A 27,088-nucleotide genomic window follows, 5' to 3' on the forward strand; every position below is an offset into this window, starting at 1 on the left:
CCCAAAAGTCCACTTTTTTTGCATATTCGGGGTGTGCCGAGAGTCATGACAGGTTTTTGGAACGTTTCCCGGCGCTCCCTGGCCCAAAAGTCTTTTTTGACCGTTTTTGAAATTTTGAAAAAATTCGTAACCACCCTTTACGAAAAAGTCAAAAATTGACTTTCCCCAAAAGTCCACTTTTTTTGCATATTCGGGGTGTGCCAAGAGTCCTGATGGGTTTTTTGGAACGTTTCCCGGTGCTCCCTGGCCCAAAATTGTTTTTCGACCGTTTTTGAAATTTTGAAAAAATGCGTAACCACCCCCCCTTACGCAAAAGTCAAAAATTGACTTTCCCCAAAAGTCCACTTTTTTTGCATATTTGGGCAGTGCCGAGAGTCCTGACAGGTTTTTGGAACGTTTCCCGGCGCTCCCTGGCCCAAAAGTCTTTTTTGACCGTTTTTGAAATTTTGAAAAAATTCGTAACCACCCCCTTACGAAAAAGTCAAAAATTGACTTTCCCCAAAAGTCCACTTTTTTTGCATATTCGGGGTGTGCCAAGAGTCCTGATGGGTTTTTGGAACGTTTCCCGGCGCTCCCTGGCCCAAAAGTGTTTTTCGACCGTTTTTGAAATTTTGAAAAAATGCGTAACCACCCCCCTTACGAAAAAGTCAAAAATTGACTTTCCCCAAAAGTCCCCTTTTTTTGCATATTCGGGATGTGCCGAGAGTCCTGACGGGTTTTTGGAACGTTTCCCGGCGCTCCCTGGCCCAAAAGTGTTTTTCGACCATTTTTGAAATTTTGAAAAAATGCGTAACCACCCCCCCTTACGAAAAAGTCAAAAATTGACTTTCCCCAAAAGTCCACTTTTTTTGCATATAAGGGGTGTGCCGAGCGTCCTGACGGGTTTTTGGAACAATTCCCGGTCCTCCCTGGTCCAAAAGTGTTTTTCGACCGTTTTTGAAATTTTGAAAAAATGCGTAACCACCCCCCCTTACGGAAAAGTCAAAAATTGACTTTCCCCAAAAGTCCACTTTTTTTGCATATTCTGGGTGTGCCGAGAGTCCTGACGGGTTTTTGGAACGTTTCCCGGCGCTCCCTGGCCCAAAAGTTTTTTTGACCGTATTTGAAATTTTGAAAAAATGCGTAACCACCCCCCCTTACGAAAAAGTCAAAAATTGACTTTCCCCAAAAGTCCACTTTTTTTGCATATTCGGGATGTGCCGAGAGTCCTGACGGGTTTTTGGAACGTTTCCCGGCGGTCCCTGGCCCAAAAGTGTTTTTCGACCATTTTTGAAATTTTGAAAAAATGCGTAACCACCCCCCCTTACGAAAAAGTCAAAAATTGACTTTCCCCAAAAGTCCACATATTTTGCATATTTGGGCAATGCCGAGAGTCCTGACAGGTTTTTGGAACGTTTCCCGGCGCTCCCTGGCCCAAAAGTCTTTTTTGACCGTTTTTGAAATTTTGAAAAAATGCGTAACCACCCCCCCCTTACGAAAAAGTCAAAAATTGACTTTCTCCAAAAGTCCACTTTTTTTGCATATTCGGGGAGTGCAGAGAGTCCTGACGAGTTTTTGGGACGTTTCCCGGCGCTCCCATGCCCAAAAGTGTTTTTCGACCATTTTTGAAATTTTGAAAAAATGCGTAACCAACCCCCCTTACGAAAAAGTCAAAAATTGACTTTCCCCAAAAGTCCACATATTTTGCATATTTGGGCAGTGCCGAGAGTCCTGACGGGTTTTTGGAACGTCTCCCGGCGCTCCCTGGCCCAAAAGTGTATTTCGACCGTTTTTGAAATTTTGAAAAAATGCGTAACCACCCCCCCTTACGAAAAAGTCAAAAATTGACTTTCTCCAAAAGTCCACTTTTTTTATATATTCGGAGTGTGCCGAGAGTCCTGACGAGTTTTTGGAACGTTTCCCGGCGCTCCCTGGCCCAAAAGTGTTTTTCGACCGTTTTTGAAATTTTGAAAAAATGCGTAACCACCCCCCCTTACGAAAAAGTCAAAAATTGACTTTCCCCAAAAGTCCACTTTTTTTGCATATTCGGGGTGTGCCGAGAGTCATGACGGGTTTTTGGAACGTTTCCCGGCGCTCCCTGGCCCAAAAGTCTTTTTTGACCGTTTTTGAAATTTTGAAAAAATGCGTAACCACCCCCCCTTACGAAAAAGTCAAAAATTGACTTTCCCCAAAAGTCCACTTTTTTTGCATATTCGGGGTGTGCCGAGAGTCCTGACGGGTTTTTGGAACGTTTCCCGGCGCTCCCTGGCCCAAAAGTGTTTTTCGACCGTTTTTGAAATTTTGAAAAAATGCGTAACCACCCCCCCTTATGAAAAAGTCAAAAATTGACTTTCCCCAAAAGTCCACTTTTTTTGCATATTCGGGATGTGCCGAGAGTCCTGACAGGTTTTTGGAGCGTTTCCCGGCGCTCCCTGGCCCAAAAGTGTTTTTCGACCATTTTTGAAATTTTGAAAAAATGCGTAACCACCCCCCCTTACGAAAAAGTCAAAAATTGACTTTCCCCAAAAGTGCACTTTTTTTGCATATTCGGGGTGTGCAGAGAGTCCTGACGAGTTTTTGGAACGTTTCCCGGCGCTCCCTGGCCCAAAAGTGTTTTTCGACCATTTTTGAAATTTTGAAAAAATGCGTAACCAACCCCCCTTACAGAAAAGTCAAAAATTGACTTTCCCCAAAAGTCCACTTTTTTTGCATATTCGGGGTGTGCCGAGAGTCATGACGGGTTTTTGGAACGTTTCCCGGCGCTCCCTGGCCCAAAAGTCTTTTTTGACCGTTTTTGAAATTTTGAAAAAATTCGTAACCACCCTTTACGAAAAAGTCAAAAATTGACTTTCCCCAAAAGTCCACTTTTTTTGCATATTCGGGGTGTGCCAAGAGTCCTGATGGGTTTTTGGAACGTTTCCCGGTGCTCCATGGCCCAAAATTGTTTTTCGACCGTTTTTGAAATTTTGAAAAAATGCGTAACCACCCCCCCTTACGCAAAAGTCAAAAATTGACTTTCCCCAAAAGTCCACTTTTTTTGCATATTTGGGCAGTGCCGAGAGTCCTGACAGGTTTTTGGAACGTTTCCCGGCGCTCCCTGGCCCAAAAGTCTTTTTTGACCGTTTTTGAAATTTTGAAAAAAATCGTAACCACCCCCTTACGAAAAAGTCAAAAATTGACTTTCCCCAAAAGTCCACTTTTTTTGCATATTCGGGGTGTGCCGAGAGTCCTGACGGGTTTTTGGAACGTTTCCCGGTGCTCCCTGGCCCAAAAGTGTTTTTTGACCGTTTTTGAAATTTTGAAAAAATGCGTAACCACCCCCCCTTACGAAAAAGTCAAAAATTGACTTTCCCCAAAAGTGCACTTTTTTTGCATATTCGGGGTGTGCAGAGAGTCCTGACGAGTTTTTGGAACGTTTCCCGGCGCTCCCTGGCCCAAAAGTGTTTTTCGACCATTTTTGAAATTTTGAAAAAATGCGTAACCAACCCCCCTTACGGAAAAGTCAAAAATTGACTTTCCCCAAAAGTCCACTTTTTTTGCATATTCTGGGTGTGCCGAGAGTCCTGACGGGTTTTTGGAACGTTTCCCGGCGCTCCCTGGCCCAAAAGTTTTTTTGACCGTATTTGAAATTTTGAAAAAATGCGTAACCACCCCCCCTTACGAAAAAGTCAAAAATTGACTTTCCCCAAAAGTCCACTTTTTTTGCATATTCGGGATGTGCCGAGAGTCCTGACGGGTTTTTGGAACGTTTCCCGGCGGTCCCTGGCCCAAAAGTGTTTTTCGACCAATTTTGAAATTTTGAAAAAATGCGTAACCACCCCCCCTTACGAAAAAGTCAAAAATTGACTTTCCCCAAAAGTCCACATATTTTGCATATTTGGGCAATGCCGAGAGTCCTGACAGGTTTTTGGAACGTTTCCCGGCGCTCCCTGGCCCAAAAGTCTTTTTTGACCGTTTTTGAAATTTTGAAAAAATGCGTAACCACCCCCCCTTACGAAAAAGTCAAAAATTGACTTTCTCCAAAAGTCCACTTTTTTTGCATATTCGGTGTGTGCAGAGAGTCCTGACGAGTTTTTGGGACGTTTCCCGGCGCTCCCATGCCCAAAAGTGTTTTTCGACCATTTTTGAAATTTTGAAAAAATGCGTAACCAACCCCCCTTACGAAAAAGTCAAAAATTGACTTTCCCCAAAAGTCCACATATTTTGCATATTTGGGCAGTGCCGAGAGTCCTGACGGGTTTTTGGAACGTCTCCCGGCGCTCCCTGGCCCAAAAGTGTATTTCGACCGTTTTTGAAATTTTGAAAAAATGCGTAACCACCCCCCCTTATGAAAAAGTCAAAAATTGACTTTCTCCAAAAGTCCACTTTTTTTATATATTCGGAGTGTGCCGAGAGTCCTGACGAGTTTTTGGAACGTTTCCCGGCGCTCCCTGGCCCAAAAGTGTTTTTCGACCGTTTTTGAAATTTTGAAAAAATGCGTAACCACCCCCCCTTACGAAAAAGTCAAAAATTTACTTTCCCCAAAAGTCCCACTTTTTTTGCATATTCGGGGTGTGTCGAGAGTCCTGACGGGTTTTTGGAACGTTTCCCGGCGCTCCCTGGCCCAAAAGTGTTTTTCGACCGTTTTTGAAATTTTGAAAAAATGCGTAACCACCCCCCCTTACGAAAAAGTCAAAAATTGACTTTCCCCAAAAGTCCACTTTTTTTGCATATTCGGGGTGTGCCGAGAGTCATGACGGGTTTTTGGAACGTTTCCCGGCGCTCCCTGGCCCAAAAGTGTTTTTCGACCGTTTTTGAAATTTTGAAAAAATGCGTAACCACCCCCCCTTACGAAAAAGTCAAAAATTGACTTTCCCCAAAAGTCCACTTTTTTTGCATATTCGGGATGTGCCGAGAGTCCTGACAGGTTTTTGGAGCGTTTCCCGGCGCTCCCTGGCCCAAAAGTGTTTTTCGACCATTTTTGAAATTTTGAAAAAATTCGTAACCACCCCCCCTTACGAAAAAGTCAAAAATTGACTTTCCCCAAAAGTGCACTTTTTTTGCATATTCGGGGTGTGCAGAGAGTCCTGACGAGTTTTTGGAACGTTTCCCGGCGCTCCCTGGCCCAAAAGTGTTTTTCGACCATTTTTGAAATTTTGAAAAAATGCGTAACCAACCCCCCTTACGGAAAAGTCAAAAATTGACTTTCCCCAAAAGTCCACTTTTTTTGCATATTCGGGGTGTGCCGAGAGTCATGACGGGTTTTTGGAACGTTTCCCGGCGCTCCCTGGCCCAAAAGTCTTTTTTGACCGTTTTTGAAATTTTGAAAAAATTCGTAACCACCCTTTACGAAAAAGTCAAAAATTGACTTTCCCCAAAAGTCCACTTTTTTTGCATATTCGGGGTGTGCCAAGAGTCCTGACGGGTTTTTGGAACGTTTCCCGGTGCTCCCTGGCCCAAAAGTGTATTTCGACCGTTTTTGAAATTTTGAAAAAATGCGTAACCACCCCCCCTTACGAAAAAGTCAAAAATTGACTTTCTCCAAAAGTCCACTTTTTTTATATATTCGGAGTGTGCCGAGAGTCCTGACGAGTTTTTGGAACGTTTCCCGGCGCTCCCTGGCCCAAAAGTGTTTTTCGACCGTTTTTGAAATTTTGAAAAAATGCGTAACCACCCCCCCTTACGAAAAAGTCAAAAATTGACTTTCCCCAAAAGTCCCACTTTTTTTGCATATTCGGGGTGTGTCGAGAGTCCTGACGGGTTTTTGGAACGTTTCCCGGCGCTCCCTGGCCCAAAAGTCTTTTTCGACCGTTTTTGAAATTTTGAAAAAATGCGTAACCACCCCCCCTTACGAAAAAGTCAAAAATTGACTTTCCCCAAAAGTCCACTTTTTTTGCATATTCGGGGTGTGCCGAGAGTCATGACGGGTTTTTGGAACGTTTCCCGGCGCTCGCTGGCCCAAAAGTGTTTTTTGACCGTTTTTGAAATTTTGAAAAAATGCGTAACCACCCCCCCTTACGAAAAAGTCAAAAATTGACTTTCCCCAAAAGTCCACTTTTTTTGCATATTCGGGGTGTGCCGAGAGTTCTGACGGGTTTTTGGAACGTTTCCCGGCGCTCCCTGGCCCAAAAGTGTTTTTCGACCGTTTTTGAAATTTTGAAAAAATGCGTAACCACCCCCCCTTACGAAAAAGTCAAAAATTGACTTTCCCCAAAAGTCCACTTTTTTTGCATATTCGGGATGTGCCGAGAGTCCTGACAGGTTTTTGGAGCGTTTCCCGGCGCTCCCTGGCCCAAAAGTGTTTTTCGACCATTTTTGAAATTTTGAAAAAATGCGTAACCACCCCCCCTTACGAAAAAGTCAAAAATTGACTTTCCCCAAAAGTGCACTTTTTTTGCATATTCGGGGTGTGCAGAGAGTCCTGACGAGTTTTTGGAACGTTTCCCGGCGCTCCCTGGCCCAAAAGTGTTTTTCGACCATTTTTGAAATTTTGAAAAAATGCGTAACCAACCCCCCTTACGAAAAAGTCAAAAATTGACTTTCCCCAAAAGTCCACATATTTTGCATATTTGGGCAGTGCCGAGAGTCCTGACAGGTTTTTGGAACGTTTCCCGGCGCTCCCTGGCCCAAAAGTCTTTTTTGACCGTTTTTGAAATTTTGAAAAAATTCGTAACCAACCCCCCTTACGAAAAAGTCAAAAATTGACTTTCCCCAAAAGTCCACATATTTTGCATATTTGGGCAGTGCCGAGAGTCCTGACAGGTTTTTGGAACGTTTCCCGGCGCTCCCTGGCCCAAAAGTCTTTTTTGACCGTTTTTGAAATTTTGAAAAAATTCGTAACCACCCCCCCTTACGAAAAAGTCAAAAATGGACTTTCCCCAAAAGTCCACTTTTTTTGCATATTCGGGGTGTGCCGAGAGTCTTGACGGGTTTTTGGAACGTTTCCCGACGCTCCCTGGCCCAAAAGTGTTTTTCGACCGTTTTTGAAATTTTGAAAAAATGCGTAACCACCCCCCCTTACGAAAAAGTCAAAAATTGTCTTTCCCAAAAGTCCACATATTTTGCATATTCAGGCAGTGCCGAGAATCCTGACGGGTTTTTGGAACGTCTCCCGGCGCTCCCTGGCCCAAAAGTGTTTTTCGACCATTTTTGAAATTTTGAAAAAACGCGTAACCAACCCCCCTTACGAAAAAGTCAAAAATTGACTTTCCTCAAAAGTCCACATATTTTGCATATTTGGGCAGTGCCGAGAGTCCTGACAGGTTTTTGAAACGTTTCCCGACGCCCTCCGGCCCAAAAGTGTTTTTCGACCATTTTTGAAATTTTGAAAAAACGCGTAACCAACCCCCCTTACGAAAAAGTCAAAAATTGACTTTCCTCAAAAGTCCACATATTTTGCATATTTGGGCAGTGCCGAGAGTCCTGACAGGTTTTTGAAACGTTTCCCGGCGCTCCCTGGCCCAAAAGTCTTTTTTGACCGTTTTTGAAATTTTGAAAAAATTCGTAACCACCCCCCCTTACGAAAATGGACTTTCCCCAAAAGTCCACTTTTTTTGCATATTCGGGGTGTGCCGAGAGTCCTGACATTTTTATGGAACATTTCCCGACGCCCTCCGGCCCAAAAGTTTTTTTTGACTGTTTTTGAAATTTTGAAAAAATGCATAAGCACCCCCCGCCTTTACAAAAAAGTCAAAATTGACTTTCCCCAAAAGTCCACTTTTTTGGCATATTTAGGCTGTGCCGAGAGTCCTGACATGTTTTTGGAACGATTCCCGGCGTTCCCTGGCCCAAAAGCGTTTTTTTTACCGTTTTTGACATTTTAAAAAAATGCGTAAGCACCCCCCCGACAAAAAAGTCAAAAATTGTCTCTTCTGCCTGGCTATTTAACAAAGGCCAGTGAATTGGATTTTTTTAACCACTTTGACAAAGTTACATTTCATTGTAATATTGTATTAATATATTCTATTATTATTTATAATATATTCTTGTTTGCACTAATGTAGACTTTAAACAGTCAATTCAAATACTGTGTTGCAGTTGCTATACCTAAAATAGAAATGCAAGAACTGTAATGTACATATTTATTCACCATTATTTACCTAAGGCCACAATATTTTGTTTTTTCACCCCTTTTAAAAAGATGTTTCATTATAATGTTATATTTATATAGTAATTTGCTTTTTATGATTTATTATATTTGCTGCCCCCTGTCAGAGTGTGCGACATTTTGCACTAATGTAAGGATTTTCAACTGTCAGTTCAAATATTGTGTTGGAGAAGTTGCAACACCTAAAATAGAAATGCAAGAACTGTAATGTACATATTTATTCACCTTTATCTAAGACCACTGAATATATATATATATATATATATTTTAAACTTTTTCAAAAAAGACGTTTTATTGTAATCTTGTAAATATATAGGGCGGAAAACACTCAGGTGACTTGAAGTTCTGCTCTGAGACACCCAATTTGGCCAATATGCATGTGTGATACATCATTGGAAATCTTAAAATCTCCATTTTCTGGGGAAAGAAAATTTTTGAGTAGGAGGGCATTTTTGGTTTAAAAAATGTTTTTTAAACAGCAAAACCTTATTTGGAGGTGAGAGCACGCGAGAGCAGAAGTACAGACGCCATGACTTTAACGAGATATTATCGCCTACTTACCTTGTTTTGATCCAAAAACTCCATGTAGCAAGTATCACTGAGTGTCGAGACACAGCTGTGAATGGCCGCAGCTGGATTTTGGGGGGATTTTATGGGTGAAACATGGTAATATGACAAGGGTCGCGATACAGAAATCGCAGACATAAAGGAGTGGTCGAGATTTTTTCATACATTTACCCTTTTAAACGTTTTTTTTTTTTTTTCCACTTTTTCTGTTTGGATCGATTATTTATCTTCTAACATATCGGAGAAAAAAAATACAATTAAGCGATAATTATGAGGTAGATATCTGTGACTTTTTTGCAGGCGCCATTTTTTTTCATAGTGACATAATTTGTTCAAAATTGTTTTTAATAGGGCTGTCAAAATTATCACGTTAACACGCGGTAATTAATTTTTTTAATTAATCACGTTAAAATATTTGACGCAATTAACGCACATGTCCCACTCAGACAGTATTCTGCCTTTTGGTAAGTTTCACAGCAAGGTTTTTTGTGCTGTCTCACAGCGAACTCTTGTGGTCGCTTTGCGACATGGTTTACTGCTTTCTTGCCAGTTCAATATGGCTGCACGACGTCTCGGGCTGACGCCTACGTTGTAATGTTGTGCTTATATGATCCTTGGACAAGATTTGTCCGTAAGTATGGTTGTTGTAAAGAATGTACATATTATGTTAGTAAGCGAAATGTTATATTTTTTGTATGAGACGCTTTTGGTTTATGTTTAGTGAACCTGTATAGCGTGCTAAGCTAACGTTGTTGCTAATGCAATGCTTGTGTACTTTTTTTGTAGTTTCACTATTGTCTAAAGAGGACAGTGGTTTGAGGCCATTTTATTCATAAATCAGATGAAAAAGGAAGAAGTCTGATTGTTAAGGCGTCGTTCACTAGCTGTCTAGCTTTGGAAAAAGTAGACGCTTCGGAGTGAGAACAGCATAGACAGATTTAAATGACAGTAGAGTGAAATGCCCACTACAGTCCTTATGTTGAATGTATATATCCATCTTGTGTCATCTTTCCAACATTTTACAGAATATATATATAATTTACAGAAAAATATGGCATATTTTATAGATGGTTTGAATTGCGATTAATTGCGATTAATTACGATTAATTAATTTTTAAGCTGTAATTAACTCGATTAAAAATTTTAATCGTTTGACAGCCCTAATTTTTGTCTTTTTTTTTTAATGAAATATGAGACATCAATTAATGATTCTAAGCTAAAAACGACAGATTTTGAATAAATATAATTACCTTCGTTTTATGGCTGGGTTGAAACAAAAGCGGTTGCGCGACGTCTGTAAACAGGGGTTTTCAGGGTAAAACGGACAAATTAAAAATAGTTTGGGGGCTTAATGCGTCGTGAATCTGCTTTGGTAGCATATTGACATATTCTTCTATCAAAGACAACAGTTGTTTTGGCTTAAAATACAGCAGTTTCTTTTAAAGAGGAGTGCAAGAGCAGAAACAGCTTTTTCAGTCTTGTTTTCCACCATAGGTATATTGCTTTTTACAAGTTATACAAGATTTGCTGCCCCCTGTCAGAGTGTGGGCCATTTTGCACTAATGTAAGGATTTTAAACTGTCACTTCATATATTGCGTTTGAGAACTTGCAATACTTAAAAGGGAAATGCAAGAATTTTAAAGTACATATTTATTCTGTCTGACAATTTACCCAAGGCCAGTGATTTTTTTTAACTGCTTTGACAAAGACACGTTTATTGTAATCTTGTATTTATATATTTCTTATAATTTATTATGTTATATAATATTTGCTGCCCCCGTCAGAGGGTGGGCCTTGTTTGCACTAATTTAAAGATTTTAAACTGTCAGTTCAAATATTGACATTACTTGAAATAAATCTATCGAAACTTACCAGTCCCAGTTCTTGTCTACAGCACTGTCCAAACATTGTTAATGCATATTCCAAATAGAATAACAATATTAAATCACCTGACTGAAGAGCTTAAGTAAACAACAAGCAGTTATAGTCTGTCAAGAAGTTGTTTAAGTCATGTTTTGGTATTCACATTTTATTGAATTTTCACGACAACACTTGTGCTCATATTTGTAAGAGCACAGCAAACAACCACAAGCTTATCAAGAAAGGTAACATCCTCCCTTTTACACGGTAGCACAAAACTAATGGGAACCTTGTTTGACAAAATGGTGTACTTATTTCGAATGTTCCCAATCACCCGTTCCACATGAATGCGGAGGTGTGCAATTTTCCTCGTGCTCTCCACATCACTTGCATCAAGCTGGCTGCGACCTTGAGTAAAAGCTGGGATCTTGACTTCTGCACACATGAGCCCCACACTGTCTTGTATATCAAACCCTCTATCTGCCAACACCATATCACCAGGAAGTAGTTTATCTAGAATTCCACTTGTTTCTGTAATGTGTTTATCACTTGCACCTCCACCACATCCTTTGGAGATGAATGAAATAGCACCCTGTGGTGTTACCCCAATTAGATACTTCATTGAATTACTCTGTCTGTAATGGGAGTATGACTGGGCTTGGGCTTTTAGATTAGATGGTTTCTGAGTAAATATCTCAAAACAGTCCAGTATTACAGCAACACGCCTACCAAATGCCTCCACAAATTGATAGGGCATAGTTGCATGTAATATTTCTCTTGATGGCCAGATAACTAAAGGGCTGATTGTTGCATGCAAAACATCTATCATCTCGCTAAAGGCTTCGGAGGCTGTTTTTCCATTGACATTAAACAGGTGTGCAATGTGTTGCAAAGGCAAGTTAAGCTTTAGGTGCATAAGAGTGAGGAAAAGCATCTGAAATGGTGAAAGTGTTCCTGTAGGTGTCGACAAACGAGGCAAGATGCATGAAAGCAGACCCATAAGCACCTCCATGTCTGGAAGTCCAGTGTAGTATTCTACTTTGGTGTCATCCTTCAGAAATTCCTCACCCATTGCCCGCTTTTCAAGTTCTTTATTCAAGCGTCTGTTCTCCTCCATTAGACGATTTATCTCCTCGAGCCTTGGCTGACATAAATCACATTCTGCAACGGTCTCATCAGTTGATTCTTCCTCTGCTACATCCCCATCATCATGAACAGCTCCCTTGTCCATAGTCTGCATTGCCTGTTCTGCTTGCAACAATTCTTCCTCTGCTACATCCCCATCATCATGAACAGCTCCCTTGTCCATAGTCTGCATTGCCTGTTCTGCTTGCAACGGGACTGCAGATAGCTGGTCTTTTACTGCTGAAGTTACAGCAAACACTCTTCGCCATCTCAATCTCTTATAACGCGCCGATGTGATGCGCTTGACCTCAGGACCATCCAAAAAGAGAGATGGTGCCCAATCGGGGTGTGTTGTCTGCATTTCAGATGCAGGTTTACCTAGGAACACAACAAATGTAGGTAGGCATTGCTACCAAGGCAGATTTACACAACGGCATAGGCGGAGTTTGACTTTTGGGGCGGGGGGGGGGGGGGGGGGCACAACATGTTGATGACCCAAATACGCAGAGTCACCAATAAAATTAACTTACAAGAATATTTAAAATACTAAGTTGACAATGAGCCTTTTTTGTTTTCCCATCATTCTTGAGGGGAATTCTAAATCAGGCTGCTTTAGGCAACACTTTTCGCCAAGATCGTCATCCATTGAATTTGGTACGCCCTCCGGTGTCGTGCCAATGTAGTTACCCCAGCCAAAAAATTTTATCACCTGGGCGGAGCCATATGGAAGTAGATTTGTGTCTTTATTATTCAATTTAAAAAAAAGTTGCTTCAATTCAAGAAAAATATCATAGAAAAAAGTTTTTGAATGCGAAAAAATATTTGAGATGGAAAAATTTACATATGAACACTTAATTTTTCATTGAAAAAGTTTTGATTGAACAAATCTTTTTTGTGTTTGGGGCATATTATGATTAGGACTTTTGTATCTAAATCGTTCAATCCCCCAAAAAGTTGCTTCAATAAAAAAAATAGATATATGTTTTCAAATCAAAGAAAAAAATCATTTAATTTTTTTTTCTCTATCAGATATATATATATATATCTTTTTTTTTTTTATAATCATATGCAAAGCAAATGACTGCCTAAGGCATTGGTGTCCAAACCTGTCCTCAAGGGCCGCTGTGGGTCCTGGTTTTTGTTCCTACCAATCGAGCACAGACAGTTTAACCAATGAAGTTTGTGCTAAAACAAGCAGCACCTGACTGCAATCAACTGATTACACTTGTGAGGCACCAGATTGGTGAAAGGTTGTCCTCATGATGGGTTTGAACAAAAACCCGCACCCACTGCAGGCCCTATGTGGAATAGTTTGGACACCACTGGTCTAAGGTGCTCAAAAAATATTTTTGACCCATTATAAAAATGTTTTTTTGTTCATTTCATTCATTTTTGTTGCAGTTTTATTGCTTTAGAATATAGACCCTACCCACGTGACGTCACAACTCCTTCCTCCTGACTGGTGCCGCCCAATTGTCCGTCAAAACATCATGTTTCCCTGTTACGGCTACGTACATTCCTCCTATTTACGACGTGTTTTTCTGATCGTTAACATTCATAATCAAAATGGTAAAGGCGTGTGTGGCGGTCGGTTGCAATAACAGAGAAGATAGACGGAGAAGACGGAGAGACTTGAAGTTCAACCGGATTCCGAGAGACCCGGAGAGAAGAGAGCGAGATGGGCTGCTGCAATTCGACGAGAAAACTGGGCTCCAAACGATTACCACAGATTATGTAGTAGTCATTTTATATCTGGTAAGATGCATTTAAAATATATCTAGAGGGTTTTGGGCTGACAACCACAATTAAGATCATTGCTAGGCTAATCGCCGACAACATACACGTATGTATGTAGTGAGAGTGCTATCGCTAAACCATATAAACATTAAAAGCCCTAACTCCATTGACAAACGACATGAAATACATTAGACTTGACAGTGGATGTTAGCAATAACAAAAGATTTTGAATTGAAAATTTCGTAACTCACCTTTCCAAGCACAAGATAGATTCCTGCCGAATTTTCGTGGACGAGGACCTGTTTCACCCAACCAGCAACGAAGTATTTATAAGCCTCCAAGCTCTTGAAGTTTTTCAAATTTTCGTGAGAATAGGCTGATTTTGTGTGGACAAGATAGTTGTACAGTTCAGGGGAGCTAGCAGATGTCAGGCAAATACGGCGGAGACAGCGGGTCGAAAAACATCGATTTAGGCATCAAATATGGATCTGGCGAATGGATAAACTGAAGCTTTTCCACATAACGCCTTTTATGCAACGCATCAAGTGAGTTTACAGCATCCGAAAGCACCGGGTCTTCCATGAAATGCATTATAAATTGCTCGATCAATTGAGACCATTGATAATACAGACACAAAATGACGGACAAGTGGGCGGAACCATACAGCGAGCACGTGATTTTGTGACGTCGGTGGGTAGGGTCTATATATACATATAAGAAAGTCAAATACATGCAATTACACTTTTCGGCCACCGGGGGGGGGGGGGGCTGTCCCCCCTGAAAATCCGCTTATGCACAACGGTTACAAAAAAAAGGAGTAGTAAAAGTGTATTGAAACCAAAACAGTGGATAAATCGTTCAACTTACCAGAGGCGAAATGACGGGAACACACTTTCATTCCAGGAGAAATATGATCAAATGAAATGTTTTTCCGACGAACCGCCGCGACCCAAGCCATCCGTCGTGCCTTCGTGATCTCTGATATTTGTTGCCCTCTATTGGTCCTCCATGCAGGAAAATTGTGAAAAGAGTATCCACTTTTCCTCAACCCGTTTTTGTAGTGGGAGACGCTGTCGCACCCGGGAACACAACAATACATACCCATATTTTCTTTCGAATACACCGAAGGAATTAGCTTAGCACTACCACACGTTACAATCCGCGTTGAATCTGCCGGACCGGAAGTAATGGATGGGTTACGACACTCCCGTAGAGATCAATGATACGATTTTACTTCCGGGTTACGGAGCCTCGTGTAGTTCCAAACATGGCTACGACGTGAATGCAACAATTAATTTGAAACTCAAAAAAATGCATGTGAAAGCTATTTCATTTTTTCATTTGTTTTTTTATTTATTTATTTTTTATTTAAGTAATGTTGATTTGTGTTTGGGCCACATTTTGGCCAGTATATTTTTGTCTTTATTATTCAATCAAAAAATAAGTTGCTTCAAAAAATATATATTTCCAAAAAGAAAAATCACTTCAGTCAAAAAAAGAAAATTTTCAATTGTAGAGAAGAGAAAGAAAGAAATCATTTGAAAAATAAAATTGCCCTCTCCTAATTTTTTTGTGTGTGAAAATTATATGCAAAGCAAATAACCGTCTAAGTTGCTAGTCACATTATCTGTTCGAAAAATAATTTTGACCCATCATAAAATTATATATTTTTTTGTTCATTTCATTCATTTTTGTTGCAGTTTTATTGCTTTACAACTTTTGTATATACCGGCTTTCATGTGCTTATTAGCTCGATTTTGTAAGCTTTGAAGTAAGGTATCCCCCTCATGAAAGAGTACCAAGTCAATGCATGACAACCTGTATTCTTTACACCAAAATGTTTGACATTATTATATTTTACAGATGTATATGGATTGAAAAGTGATGTCAACAAATAATAGACCCATTTATAATAAACTAATTTAATGTATATTATTTTTTTAGGTTACTTTTTCATGATCCACAATCCACATCATGCTGCTGTCGATCTACGTTCCTACCCTAACCTATAGTCACAAGCTGTGGGTCGGGACCGAAATAACAAGATCCCGGATACAAGCGGCCGAAATGAGTTTCCTCAGCTGGGTGTCCAAGCTCTCCCTTAGAGAGGGTGAGAAGCTCGGTCATCCGGGAGGGACTCGGCGTCGAGCCGCTACTCCTATGCGTTGAGATAAGCCTGCTCGGGTAATCTGGTTCGGATGCCTCCTGGACGCCTCCCCGGAGAGGTGTTCTGTGCATGTCCCACCGGTGGGAGGAACCGGGACAACCAAGGACACGCTGGAGAGAGTATGTCTCTCGGCTGGCCTGGGAATGCCTTGGGATCCCGCCGGAGGAGCTGGATGAAGTTGCTGGGCAGAGGGAGGTTTGGGCTTCCCTGTTAAAGCTGCTGCCCCCGCAACCCGACCCCGGGGCAAGTGGAAGATGATGGATGGACATCATGCTGCTGGTAGTGTCTGCTGATAGTGACTGCTGGCTGTGGGCACGAAGCCCAATTTTCAAATAGCAAAAAACCTATTTAAAAAGCCTTTTATTTCATGTTTTGGCGGCTGACCATTGCCATCCATTTTTTCTGCTCCTCTTGTTCTTTGTGGAAACCATGCTGCTCAACCAACCATCACAGGCCATTGATCTATAAAATGTGAGGTGTAAACAATGAACCATTACACCAATTTCACCAATAGTTCAATAAATATTGTGATTTCCTTTATCAAACGTAATAAATTGTTATTGTTATACATTACACCATGTTGAGGAAAATCATAAAATGTTGTTCCTGTCTTGTAATCATTTTGTGTTGCTTGGGTCCAGAATGAAAAATGCCCCTAAAGAGGTACAGGTTCGGTTTTGCAAAAATTAGAGGCTAAATTTAAAATTCTGTTGTTTTGCAGGAAATTTTGTTAAATGTCATTTGTTTGTGTTTCAGGACTAAGTCTAAAAAATAAAAAGGAAAGTGTACACACACACACACACACACATTAGAAAGTGCAACAGGAAAGAAAAGTGGAAAACAGAATTTAAAAGTGACCACAAACCCAAACTTTTTGGGAAACAAGTGTTTTTATATGTCAATGCGACAATGCTGCCCTCAGGGAGAAGGTACAGGTCCATACAGGCCAGAACATCACGACTGTCCAACAGTCTGTACCCACAGGCGTTGAGGCTACTGAACTCTGCCCCTCTCCCCTCTCTGCCCCCCTCTTACGGACAATAATCCACATCCACCAACAACAATAACTCTGAGCTGGTTTGCATTGTTGCAGTATGTCACTATCCACTATTTCCTCCTCCCTGACACTTACCCATTGGTTGACAACCAGTAGGCTGTACTTGATTATACTTGATTAACTTATCTGGGTTTTGCACTGATTTTTGCCTGTTTTCAACTGGTATATTTTTGCTCTGCACTTTAGCACTGACACGACCTCATGCTGCTGTTGAATCTTTGCTGTAAATATGTCCAAAACTGTGTCAATGTTTCCACTTGGTACTGATGGGTATTTATTTTATGGGTTTGCACTTTGCACTTTACCAACTTAGCTGTATGAGCTGGATGGATGCTCCAAACAAAGTTTCGTTGTGCTTTTTTTGTAACAATGACAATAAATATTCTGAATCTGAATCTGACAAAACAAACTTGGAACTACCACTTTGAACTAGGGAACACAATATGTTATACATGGAGTCATCTTTAAAATATTACCACAGGTAGGTGAATCAAGGAAATCTAGACATTCTGTGGAAAAATAGTATTCTAGTTGTGAAAAAAGAAAAACCTAAATCATCTTGCTGCTTGTGCTTGGAACTACTCACGCCCTACATGAACCACGTGACCACCCGCGGCGAGAACAGTGTCGCGAATCTCTTTATACGGCTCCCCCCCCCCCCCTTTATTAACAACAAATACAAATAATACAAACATAGGGCGAGACAATTCACATAAAATCAAACATTTACAACAACAAAAACAATCGTCCAAATAAAAAAAAAAACATTTTTCTAAAAACATAAAAATTTGGTCTTTGATTCGCATATTTTACACAGCGAATGTGAAATTTTGCCAAAATTAAAATAACATTTATAACACATCTTTTATCTATTTCTAGTTTGTCAATGTTAGATAGGCCAAACAAAATATGTCTAAAAAGTAATTTCAATGAGGGCTCAACTTTGGAGTTGATAAAATTATTCAAGTCAACCCAAAATTCGTGAGAGTATGCACATTCCCAAAACAAATGGGAGAAAGTTTCCTCTGTTCTCAAAAAGAACATAATGTACGGTTCTGGGCGGTGTATCCAAACAATGACGTAGTACGTCCCATTCCATATTGAAATCTTAGTGGAGTACTCCCATCAACAGGTGGCGATACTGCGCTACTACTCAAGGCGTACAGATGGGGGGGGGGGGGGGGGGGAGGAGGAAGTGACATTTTTCTTTGCGGAAATGAAGTCGTTTGCGATTTGGACTTAATAACAACCATTTTCTTGGGGAATAACATTACTCCTGGAAATAAATAACACACCTAAAGGACTCGGGACTTGACTTTAGTCACGCCGCAAACGTTGCTTGCTACGCTGACATGGCTGCAGCTGCCGCCAACCCGCCAGGCTTTCCTACGAAGACCCGCGTCGCCATCCTGGCCGAGTTGGACAAGGAGAAACGGCGGCTGCTCCAGACTCAGTCTCTGGGCGAGCCTGGAACCAATACGCCTCTGTCCTCCAGAGGTGGCGGGGCGAAGGAGGCTAGGGACAGCGCGGAGCAACAGCACATCGCCGCCCAGCAGAAGGCCGCACTGCAGCACGCCCACGGACATTCGTCAGGGTTCTTCATCACCCAGGACTCGTCATTCGGGAACCTCATCCTCCCGGTGCTTCCACGTCTTGAGCCCGATTTGTAGTAGCATCCCACAGACTTTTTGACCTCAATAAACATGTGTATTATCTCAATGTTATATTTGATCTGTATGTATTAAATGAAGTCAAAACGACTTCAGTGTATTTGAAAATTAAATTCAACATGTCAAAATTACTGCTTCTTATTCATGAGCCCTTCACACTTGAAGTATAATTTTCTGGCTTTTTTAATTTTTTAAAAATTTTTTACATTTCCTCCAACAAAACCAACAATAAGGCTTTTTGACCCACTCTTATGATATGCATAGCCATTTATCTAATAATTATAATCATAAAAACAAACATCTCACACAGATTACTCACATTTTAAACTCCTTATTTATACAGTACTTACTGAAAATATATAAAACTTAAAAAAAAAAAAAAAAAAAAAATCTAAAAAAATGGGAGGGAGATGAAAAAAATCCACCCTTCATCATCCTTTCGGTGTTCCATTGCTTTTCCTGAGAGTGGATCCAATCGATTGCTGATGCAACACACTGACAGTTTCCACCACCGGCTGCGTAAATGCGTATTCATTGACGCCGCTGACGTTCTTGAGGTAAGGTTGTATTAACTCAACAACTTTATTGTCTGTATCAAATGATGTCCTACATGTGGACTGTAGGCAATATGAACTAGAACTTTTCAATTTCGACTAGAACTGAACTGGTATTTCTCGTTATTGCACATGGCTTGTTGCTAGCCAGCTGGCTAATGTTAATTGCTACCTACTATAACTCCTTTTTATTAATTGACGACTTAATAACTTAAATATGGGAATTAAAATTGTGTTAATTCAAATGCGTCAACCTAACCGGAACAATCTTTGGCGTGGTCCTGTCAAAGGCAACAATTTAAAATGACCACTATCACGTTTGACTCCAATAATTAAGTCGTTTTACTGTAATTAGAGCCATATTTGTAATAAAACTTTTATGCCAAGATTTTGATACAGTAATTACGTTACTTTAACAATGAAGCTATTTTAATACATTTATTTAGATTTTTAAAAAATGATCATAACAAAATCAAAATTAGGGCTGAACAATATTGGGGAAAAAACTAAAAAAAAAAATTAAAAAAAAAACCTTACAAAAATAAAGTTACTCCGTTGTTTTTCTCATTTATCCTTGCATTCTAAATTTTTTCCTTTTTTATCTTCTTTAAACAATTTATAATCTTCATTATCATAGTGTTATCTTTTACTGTATTGTTTTTGTGTTGCATTATAAGGGGCTTCATTTTACTTTAATTGTATTTATTTATATATTATTCATTCATTTAAGGAGTGAAAGAGCAAAAAAAAAAAAAAACGGAAAAACCAAGATATATGATTGTATTCCTATGACACCATTTAATCCAGGCTAAGGGGTTTATCTGTGAATGATGAAAATTGCTGTATATGAAAAGGATACAGGAAGCCATGTCTTTGCACACTTACTGCTTTTATGAAGCAAACCAAAAAATTATGTGTTCTAAATAAATAATTTCACACCCTGCGATAGGACTATTGCGTATACGCACATTGCGATGGCGATATTCAAACGATATATCGTGCAGGCCTATTCAAAATTGTCCTCAAATAGGTTTCGTTTAAAAAAAAATTGAGGGCTGGAAGGGCCACTTTTATTTATTTTACACTCTAAAACCAATCAAGCTGTTTTTATATCTTCCACCAATGACTGATACTTTACCCAGTCAAAATTGCTCGTTCACAGTCACATTCAGCAAAATAAACAGCTCAGAAATATTTTATGTTTTATTTGAGTTCACACGTGATAGATTGTTTCTTTACAGGCATTTAAAAAGTGATGATAATACATTGCTTAAAATATCTCTGGTAGTAGTTGGAAGGACTTTCACCATGGCAGCCCAGCTAAGCCCAGATGAGAAGCTGCACCTCATCACCAGGAACCTGCAGGTGTGTCAGAGATGCATATGATCAAACGGCGAGGCCAATTCAACCTGATTTAATGATGTCACCAACATCGCTCATTTCACACAGGAGGTGCTCGGGGAAGATAAGCTGAAGCAGCTCCTTCAGGAGAGAGAGTTGAAGCTGTACTGGGGAACCGCCACCACTGGCAAGCCTCATGTAGCTTACTTTGTTCCCATGTCTAAGATAGCGGACTTCCTCAAAGCTGGATGTGAGGTGTGTTCTCTGTTGGTCATTCATCTCCTCACAAGAGGCTTAAAAATGTTTCTGCTTTACTTATTCAGGTCACCATTTTGTTTGCGGACTTACACGCCTTCCTCGACAATATGAAGGCTCCTTGGGAGCTCCTGGAGCTCCGGGTGAAGTACTATGAAGAGATCATCAAGGCTATGTTGGAGAGCATCGGCGTACCATTGGATAAACTCAAGTTTGTCAAAGGAACAGACTACCAGCTCAGTAGGTTAGTCAGACTAGTATATCATTTCCATTGCATCTTATTACTATTTTCTGAGACATAGCAAAAAAGAAGGGTGTTGGCCTCAGTGTCACTATTGCAAATATATAAGGGAGTTTTAGTCACAGTTGTAAGTTTGGAATGACTAAGTACTATTGGTCAAAACGGAAATTAGCTCACAGTAGGACACTAGGTGCTTTTTCACATTCAATGTAGCTGTTAAAATGAACTGGGCCTAATTTTGAGCTTTGAGGGACACCATGGTTCATCTGATATTGACAACAAATTCTTTGTGTCAAACCAGGCATAATGTTGGACAAACCAGGCATAATGTTGGACCAACCTGAACTTCTAGTAATGATGCACTAGGCCTTTTATTTCCTGTTTGGCAGAGAGTACACTCTCGATGTGTACCGACTATCTTCCATGGTGACCGAGCATGATGCCAAAAAGGCTGGCGCCGAGGTGGTCAAGCAGGTGGAGCATGCTCTGCTGAGTGGTCTACTGTATCCAGGACTGCAGGTAATAAAATAGGACCCGTAAAAGCCTTTGAATGTAGCTGTTAAATTCAGTATGCTGGTTCTGAATATAGTTCTCAGGGGTAGACAATAAGGGAAATTAGCCACTTGCCCTCTGGGCCAGTGGATTTTGAAGTTCACTAACCCAGGTCAACATGTCAGTTGTTGATCCTAGTAGTCACGAAAAGAACAATTTGCTTGAATAACATTTATTTTCTTCAGGTAGATTCAATGAAAATACATCAAAACGGTGCAAAAATTTGAATCTAGTGCAAATAATCCTATTCCAATTCCATAATCATTTCATAATAACACCAGTATAGCCAACATTTTTTTCTTGTGAGCTCCAGGGGACGGCGGACCTGCTTTAGAGCCCCGTGCCTGGGCGAAGTTTTCCTGTCTTCACCTTACCGCCCTCTGGAAGTCTTGGTTATCGTGGCAACGATTTAGGAGTCAAAGAGATGACTAAAGCAATTATGGCTCACGATTTTCAAGCTAGACCATCGTTACGACGATATTTTTTTCTCCTTGCTCACGTGGATGAATCACATGTTATGTTCATACCATAGGTTTCATCCTCGTTAACTTTTCTCCAACTTACTTGCATATGTGCTCGCCGTAAACCTTGTTTCTTGTCTCATTGTAGTTGACCCAATTCCAGCGGTCTCGCCACTGGGGCTGAAACCTTCTCTCCCTTTTCTTTTCATATTGGATTTCGCTTTCCCTCAACTCCTCCGGTTACTTTCTTACCGGTGCTTGGCCGGGTGCTGGGGGTTTCAGAAAGATGCCGTCTTGTAGTATAACGTTAGGTGGGTACTGAGATACTGACAATCTCGGCAGCAGTAATCAGGTTGTGCGTGTTCACGCGGGAGTGAGGGAGTAAACGAGGTGTGTTTACGCCCCAAGGAAAGCAACGGCTGACTGCATAGACTTTGATTGGGATAATGCAACGTAATCAAAACATGGAACCACTGGGAATTAATGTGATTTTTTTTTTTTTTTAATTGTCGCATCATTTTATTCTGGCCTGGTTGGAGCATTCTGGTGGGCCTGACGGTTTTAATTGTACGTCCAGGCTACCGGGCCATTTGTATTGTCAACCTCTGGTTCTAGAAAGATGTTTGAAATGGTGTCACTTCTCAGGCGCTTGATGAGGAGTACCTAAAGGTGGATGCCCAGTTTGGAGGAGTGGACCAAAGAAAGATCTTCACCTTTGCCGAGAAGGTAATGTTTCCTATAAATATACTTTAATTTTCGGACTATAAGCCGCTACCTTTTTTCCCTCATTTTGAATCATGCGGCTTATAGTCCAATGCAGCTTATTTTATTTGTTAATTTTTTGGGGTAAATAGGTGAGGCTTTATTTGACATTGGCGTCATAAGACTGTCATAAGACCGTCATAATTATGATATGACACTATCATGGTCATTACTGTATGACAGATGCCATTAAGTGTCGTCTGGCAAATTATGTCACTAACTCCATTTATGTCCAGCTCAGGTTTTTTGCATTCATGCAAAAGTGAGATAATTTGCCAAATAACACTATTTGACATCTTTTATAAGCATTCATTAATGCTCATGACAATGTCATAATTATGATTCTTTTGTCAGTCTTATGTCACCACCGTCAAATAAAGTGTTACGTAATACTATAACTTGAAACAACTGGAACAGTAACTGAAAAAAATATTTAGCACAGAACATAAATGTTTATTGTTATTTACATTTGTAACGCTGCAATGCATGCTAGGAGGTATGTTGGATGATAACACTGTTGACAGCAGGTTGCAGCAGAGGTTGACTGCTACCCAGTGATGGCCAAATGAAGCTTCTTGACGCAATGAAGCTTTGCAGCCTATTGGTGGTTCATTTGGTCCTATGACAGTTTTATGTAGCCACTGTCAAATAAATTGTTACTGGATTATATCTCTTGGTGTAAATATCCCATAATACAGTGAGGACACCTCTGGCTTATAGTCCAGTGCGGTTTATCTATGAACAAATGTCAACTTTGTGTTGTACCTTCTTTTGATTTGTATAATATTGAACTATTGTTATTGAATATTAAGGGTGTTTTTTGATAAAACATCAATCGTGACTCTGACTTTTTTGCAGTACCTCCCACCATTGGGCTTTGCCAAGCGCATCCATCTGATGAACCCAATGGTACCAGGACTGACTGGTGCCAAAATGAGCTCCTCAGAGGAAGTAAGAGTGTAACTAGTCGGAATTAAACTTCTTAATGTATTTCCTTTGTAATGCTCTCTACTGTGCTATGAAAGGATTCTAAGGTGGACCTGCTAGACTCTAAGGAAGACTTGAAGAAGAAGCTAAAAAAGGTCTTCTGTGAGCCAGGAAACATTCAGAACAATGGGGTTCTCTCCTTTGTCAAATTTGTGCTCTTCCCTCTTCGTGGAGGTAAAACACACTGCATTTTATTCATCTGCTGTTTTATAAATGCATCAATTACAAAGTGAAAGTGAAAGAATAATGAACGACTGTATTTAGTGTTCTCTATCAAAAGAGACGCAAAGTTTGGTGGAGACAAAGTCTACGCTGCGTATGAAGAAGTGGAGAAGGACTTTGTAGAGGAGGTAAATTATTAACTCGTGTGATTCAAAAATCTTACTTCTAGAGGGACTCACGTTTATCTCTTACTAGCTCATTCACCCTGGAGACCTGAAGGCCTCTGTGGAGGCGGCCCTCAATGAGCTGCTGGACCCCATCCGCAAAAAGTTTCAGTCGGAGGAACTACGCAAACTGACCAATGCTGCTTACCCAACGACAAAGACGAGTCAGTTTTGCACAATGTGATTTGAAAGGAAGGAGACCAGATTTACTGTAAGCTTACTCATCTGTCCATGCAGAAGGAGCAGGCAAGGGTGCAAAAGCAGCAGGAGATGATGAAGAGTTAGTGCCATCTAAACTGGACATCCGGGTGGGAAAGATTGTCAATGTGGAGAAGGTAGGATGTTAAATGACTGCGATAGCAATTGCTTTCAAAGTACTTTGTTATCATTTTCAAATCATAGATTTAATAATATTTTGACGAGGCGTGGAGCAGATTAATAAGGGGGCTATCTCCATCAAAGCTGACCGAGTGGAAACACAAAGAGCTTTTTATGTTGAAAATTCTTGTGCATAAATGCTTAAATCCCTGAATTCTTTATAGATATGGACGTGAAACAGTCTCGATTCTTTGTTAAAAGAGCAAAGAACCGGGCAGTTAGCATTTATTTACGTAATTATGCCGAATGTGCTGCTAGTCTTTAAGCCACTGTGGCGCCGCCTATCACTACAAATAGCTTTTTATGTTGAAAATTCTTTTGAATAAATGCCTAAATCCCTAAATTCTTTATAGATATGAACGTAAAACAGTCAGAAAAGCAAAAAAACGGGCAGTTAGCATTCATTTTACGTAAATATTGCGAATTATGAAGCCAGTGTCGTAGCGGTTAATTTCTCCCATTGATTTTTTTCACAACGTTTCAAAATGCATGCATGGTAATAATAAAAATTTAAAAAATATAATAATTACTTTGAATCCTTGAACAAATTACTCCCGAGACAATCTTTCCTGTTTGTATGCGGTTCAGCTTTCATAGTTTTTCAACCTAAATCCGGCGTTGGATCGCCTCATTTGTTTGAGAATAACTGCGACTGACTTAGACCGACTGAAGCGGAGTGTGGGACGGTCCCCTATTTGAAGGCGTGGCGCAGTGTCTGGGAATGTGTCCCGTCAATATCATTATGAAGTCTATAGTCAAATAAATCCATTTTCAGTTTTAAAACTCACATTCTAAAATACAGAAAATTAGGTTTGATCTCTATTGTCTATCATATTCAGTGACAGTCAATAAGTTAACAACGGTTATCTTTTTTCACTTTGTGATTTGCTTAGCATCCAGACGCTGACTCGCTGTACCTGGAGAAGATTGACATTGGGGAGGCAGAGCCCAGGACCGTGGTTAGCGGGCTGGTAGCCTACATCTCCCAGGAGGACCTGCAAGACCGAATGGTGCTGGTGTTGTGCAATCTCAAACCCCAGAAGATGCGTGGCATCGAGTCACAAGCCATGCTGCTCTGTGCTTCTATGTATGATGAGTCGTTCCATTTGGAGTTCTGTTCTTGTCTTCTTCCTTGATCTGACTTTTTTGTGTTCGGACCGTGTGTAGTGAAGGTGATCCCAGGAGAGTGGAGCCACTTGACCCTCCTGAGGGTTCATCACCAGGCGACCGGGTCTTTGTGGAAGGTCACGAGGCAGGCAAACCAGACGAAAAACTTAACCCGAAGAAGAAAGTGTGGGAGAAACTACAAGTATGGCTCTTGAAATTACTGTATATCCATCCATTATCTAAACCGCTTGTCCTCATTATAATTGAGTTACAGATGGTGCCTGATTTTGGTCGAGATGCGTGGTACACCATGGTTTGGTGGGCACTCAAATCATAGAGCACTTTGAAACAAACCATTCAAACTCATAATTTGGTGGCTTCAGTAAACCTGGTGCAGAAAAAAACACAAGGAAAACCTAAAGAAAGCATGCTAGAGAATTCACAAATTTCACACTGAAAAACTGGAGCTGAGATTGGAATCCTTAATTTCAGAACTGATGCAGATATCCTAAACACAATTCAACTTTTCTGCCTTCTATCTCAGGTTGACCTGAAGATCTCAGAGGAGTGCACAGCTCAGTGGAAAGACAACCTGCTGATGACCAAACTAGGACAGATTACGTGTAAGAGTCTCAAGGGAGGCAATATCAGTTAGGTACTCACCTTCACCTGCCAGCCACATCACAAGAGTACACTTAATAAATTGCCACGGAACAACGAAGATGGTGTCTTGGAAAGTTATGGGACATGGATGCTGAAAGTGTTTTAATAATCTTTAAAACAGAAAAAAAAAAATGGGTATTTGTCAATGATATCATGGGACCTGTTATGATTCACAACATCTGTACTGGAAATTGCAGACTTACACGAACACATACTGTATGACAAACCCTGTGACTGCTTCTGTACTTCATCAGTCATGGTTTCCTGTGCAGTTGCATCATTGGTAGAATTGCACATAAAGTATAATACAAGTCATGATCAAAACCATAACCTCCGACACTTAATGAACTCTTGATATCAAAAGTCTGTGTGATGTGACAAGTACACATTATCTAATACTGGTGATATACCTCCTAAACATTGAAAAGAACCATGAATAAATAGCATTTGCTTTTCATAACTGTATCTCAAATGGTCTTTTATTACGCTCAGACAAATGATCAGAGAAAATCCGATAAAAGCATTTTAATAGTTGGCATCTGTAGCTATACAAAAGTGCTTCTGTCTAAACACAACCTCTTTATCATTTTAATACTCTTTCCCTTTTTCTCAACTGGATTATTTAATTCTGTGCTGATCTCCAAGCAATAACATTTATTCGTGTTAATGGCGGCTTCATTAGCATTTAGTGACAAACAACCACGTGCAGTACACCCCCCTATTATACGTTACAAGGCCAGATCTAAATCTGTACATAAACACACTCATATGACTGCTCCCTAATTCAGCCTCTGGGGGGCACTGTCACACAATATTTACAGTTCAGCCCATATGTACACTAGTTTGTCCTGAGGGGGGCTTTAGTCAGATAGAAGTTTAGAAAAATACTCCAGAATAAAGCTATCATACAAAAGTCGTAGCTATTGATTTGCATAAATACATTTGGAAGGCCATTTCAGGCTAAGGCTACTTTTTTTTCAAAGTCAGCACAACCCATATGTGAGCTAATAGTCCTGTTTATGGTAGATTGCAGTCGTTAAGTTGCTTGGAGGCTTTCATGTGGATCTTCTTGGTTAATTACCACAAAGTGCTTTCAAAACAGTGTTTCAATTGTGTCTGCGGTCACTCTTGTCGCTAGAAGAGAAAAAGAAA

The 27,088-nt window shown here is 40.4% G+C and overlaps 4 protein-coding genes across 10 annotated transcripts in view; 2 read left to right on the top strand and 2 right to left on the bottom strand.

The window, feature by feature from the left end:
- Window positions 1-5,559: 5,559 nt before the first annotated feature.
- On the bottom strand, window positions 5,560-14,538 carry LOC130910190 (uncharacterized). The gene is made up of 2 exons (XM_057827218.1): window positions 14,223-14,538; window positions 5,560-11,996 (listed from the first exon to the last, which is right to left on the bottom strand). The coding sequence occupies exons 1-2, from the start codon at window positions 14,458-14,460 to the stop codon at window positions 10,663-10,665; spliced, it is 1,572 nt and encodes a 523-aa protein (XP_057683201.1). The 5' UTR covers window positions 14,461-14,538; the 3' UTR covers window positions 5,560-10,662.
- Window positions 14,539-17,774: 3,236 nt separating this feature from the next.
- Window positions 17,775-18,560, top strand: LOC130910441 (SOSS complex subunit C-like). The gene has a single exon (XM_057827761.1). The coding sequence runs from the start codon at window positions 17,932-17,934 to the stop codon at window positions 18,247-18,249; it is 318 nt and encodes a 105-aa protein (XP_057683744.1). The 5' UTR covers window positions 17,775-17,931; the 3' UTR covers window positions 18,250-18,560.
- Window positions 18,561-18,699: 139 nt separating this feature from the next.
- On the top strand, window positions 18,700-26,399 carry yars1 (tyrosyl-tRNA synthetase 1). Of its 2 annotated transcripts, none has more exons than XM_057827760.1 (14): window positions 18,700-18,806; window positions 20,092-20,168; window positions 20,253-20,399; window positions 20,468-20,643; window positions 21,030-21,159; window positions 22,299-22,379; window positions 23,274-23,366; window positions 23,441-23,576; window positions 23,667-23,752; window positions 23,820-23,952; window positions 24,026-24,123; window positions 25,060-25,253; window positions 25,334-25,475; window positions 25,818-26,399. In XM_057827760.1, exons 2-14 carry the CDS (start codon window positions 20,112-20,114, stop codon window positions 25,926-25,928), a joined length of 1,584 nt encoding a protein of 527 aa, XP_057683743.1. In that variant the 5' UTR covers window positions 18,700-18,806; window positions 20,092-20,111; the 3' UTR covers window positions 25,929-26,399. The 2 variants fall into 2 exon arrangements, with proteins under 2 accessions (XP_057683743.1, XP_057683741.1); XM_057827758.1 differs by having other exon boundaries at window positions 18,714-18,806; window positions 20,045-20,168.
- Window positions 25,743-27,088, bottom strand: part of nhsl3 (NHS like 3) — a 53,071-nt gene continuing 51,725 nt past the window's right edge. For 2 of the 6 annotated variants that reach the window (XM_057827753.1, XM_057827754.1), the window contains one exon: window positions 25,744-27,070. In XM_057827753.1, coding sequence (XP_057683736.1) covers window positions 27,030-27,070 — 41 coding nt within the window. In that variant the 3' untranslated portion in view covers window positions 25,744-27,029. Of the gene's footprint in view, window positions 27,071-27,088 lie in introns of all 6 variants that reach the window. The other 4 variants (XM_057827752.1, XM_057827755.1, XM_057827751.1 and 1 more) reach the window with 3 other exon arrangements.

This window comes from Corythoichthys intestinalis, chromosome 22, assembly GCF_030265065.1.
Source record: "Corythoichthys intestinalis isolate RoL2023-P3 chromosome 22, ASM3026506v1, whole genome shotgun sequence".
Taxonomy (NCBI): Eukaryota; Metazoa; Chordata; class Actinopteri; order Syngnathiformes; family Syngnathidae; genus Corythoichthys; species Corythoichthys intestinalis.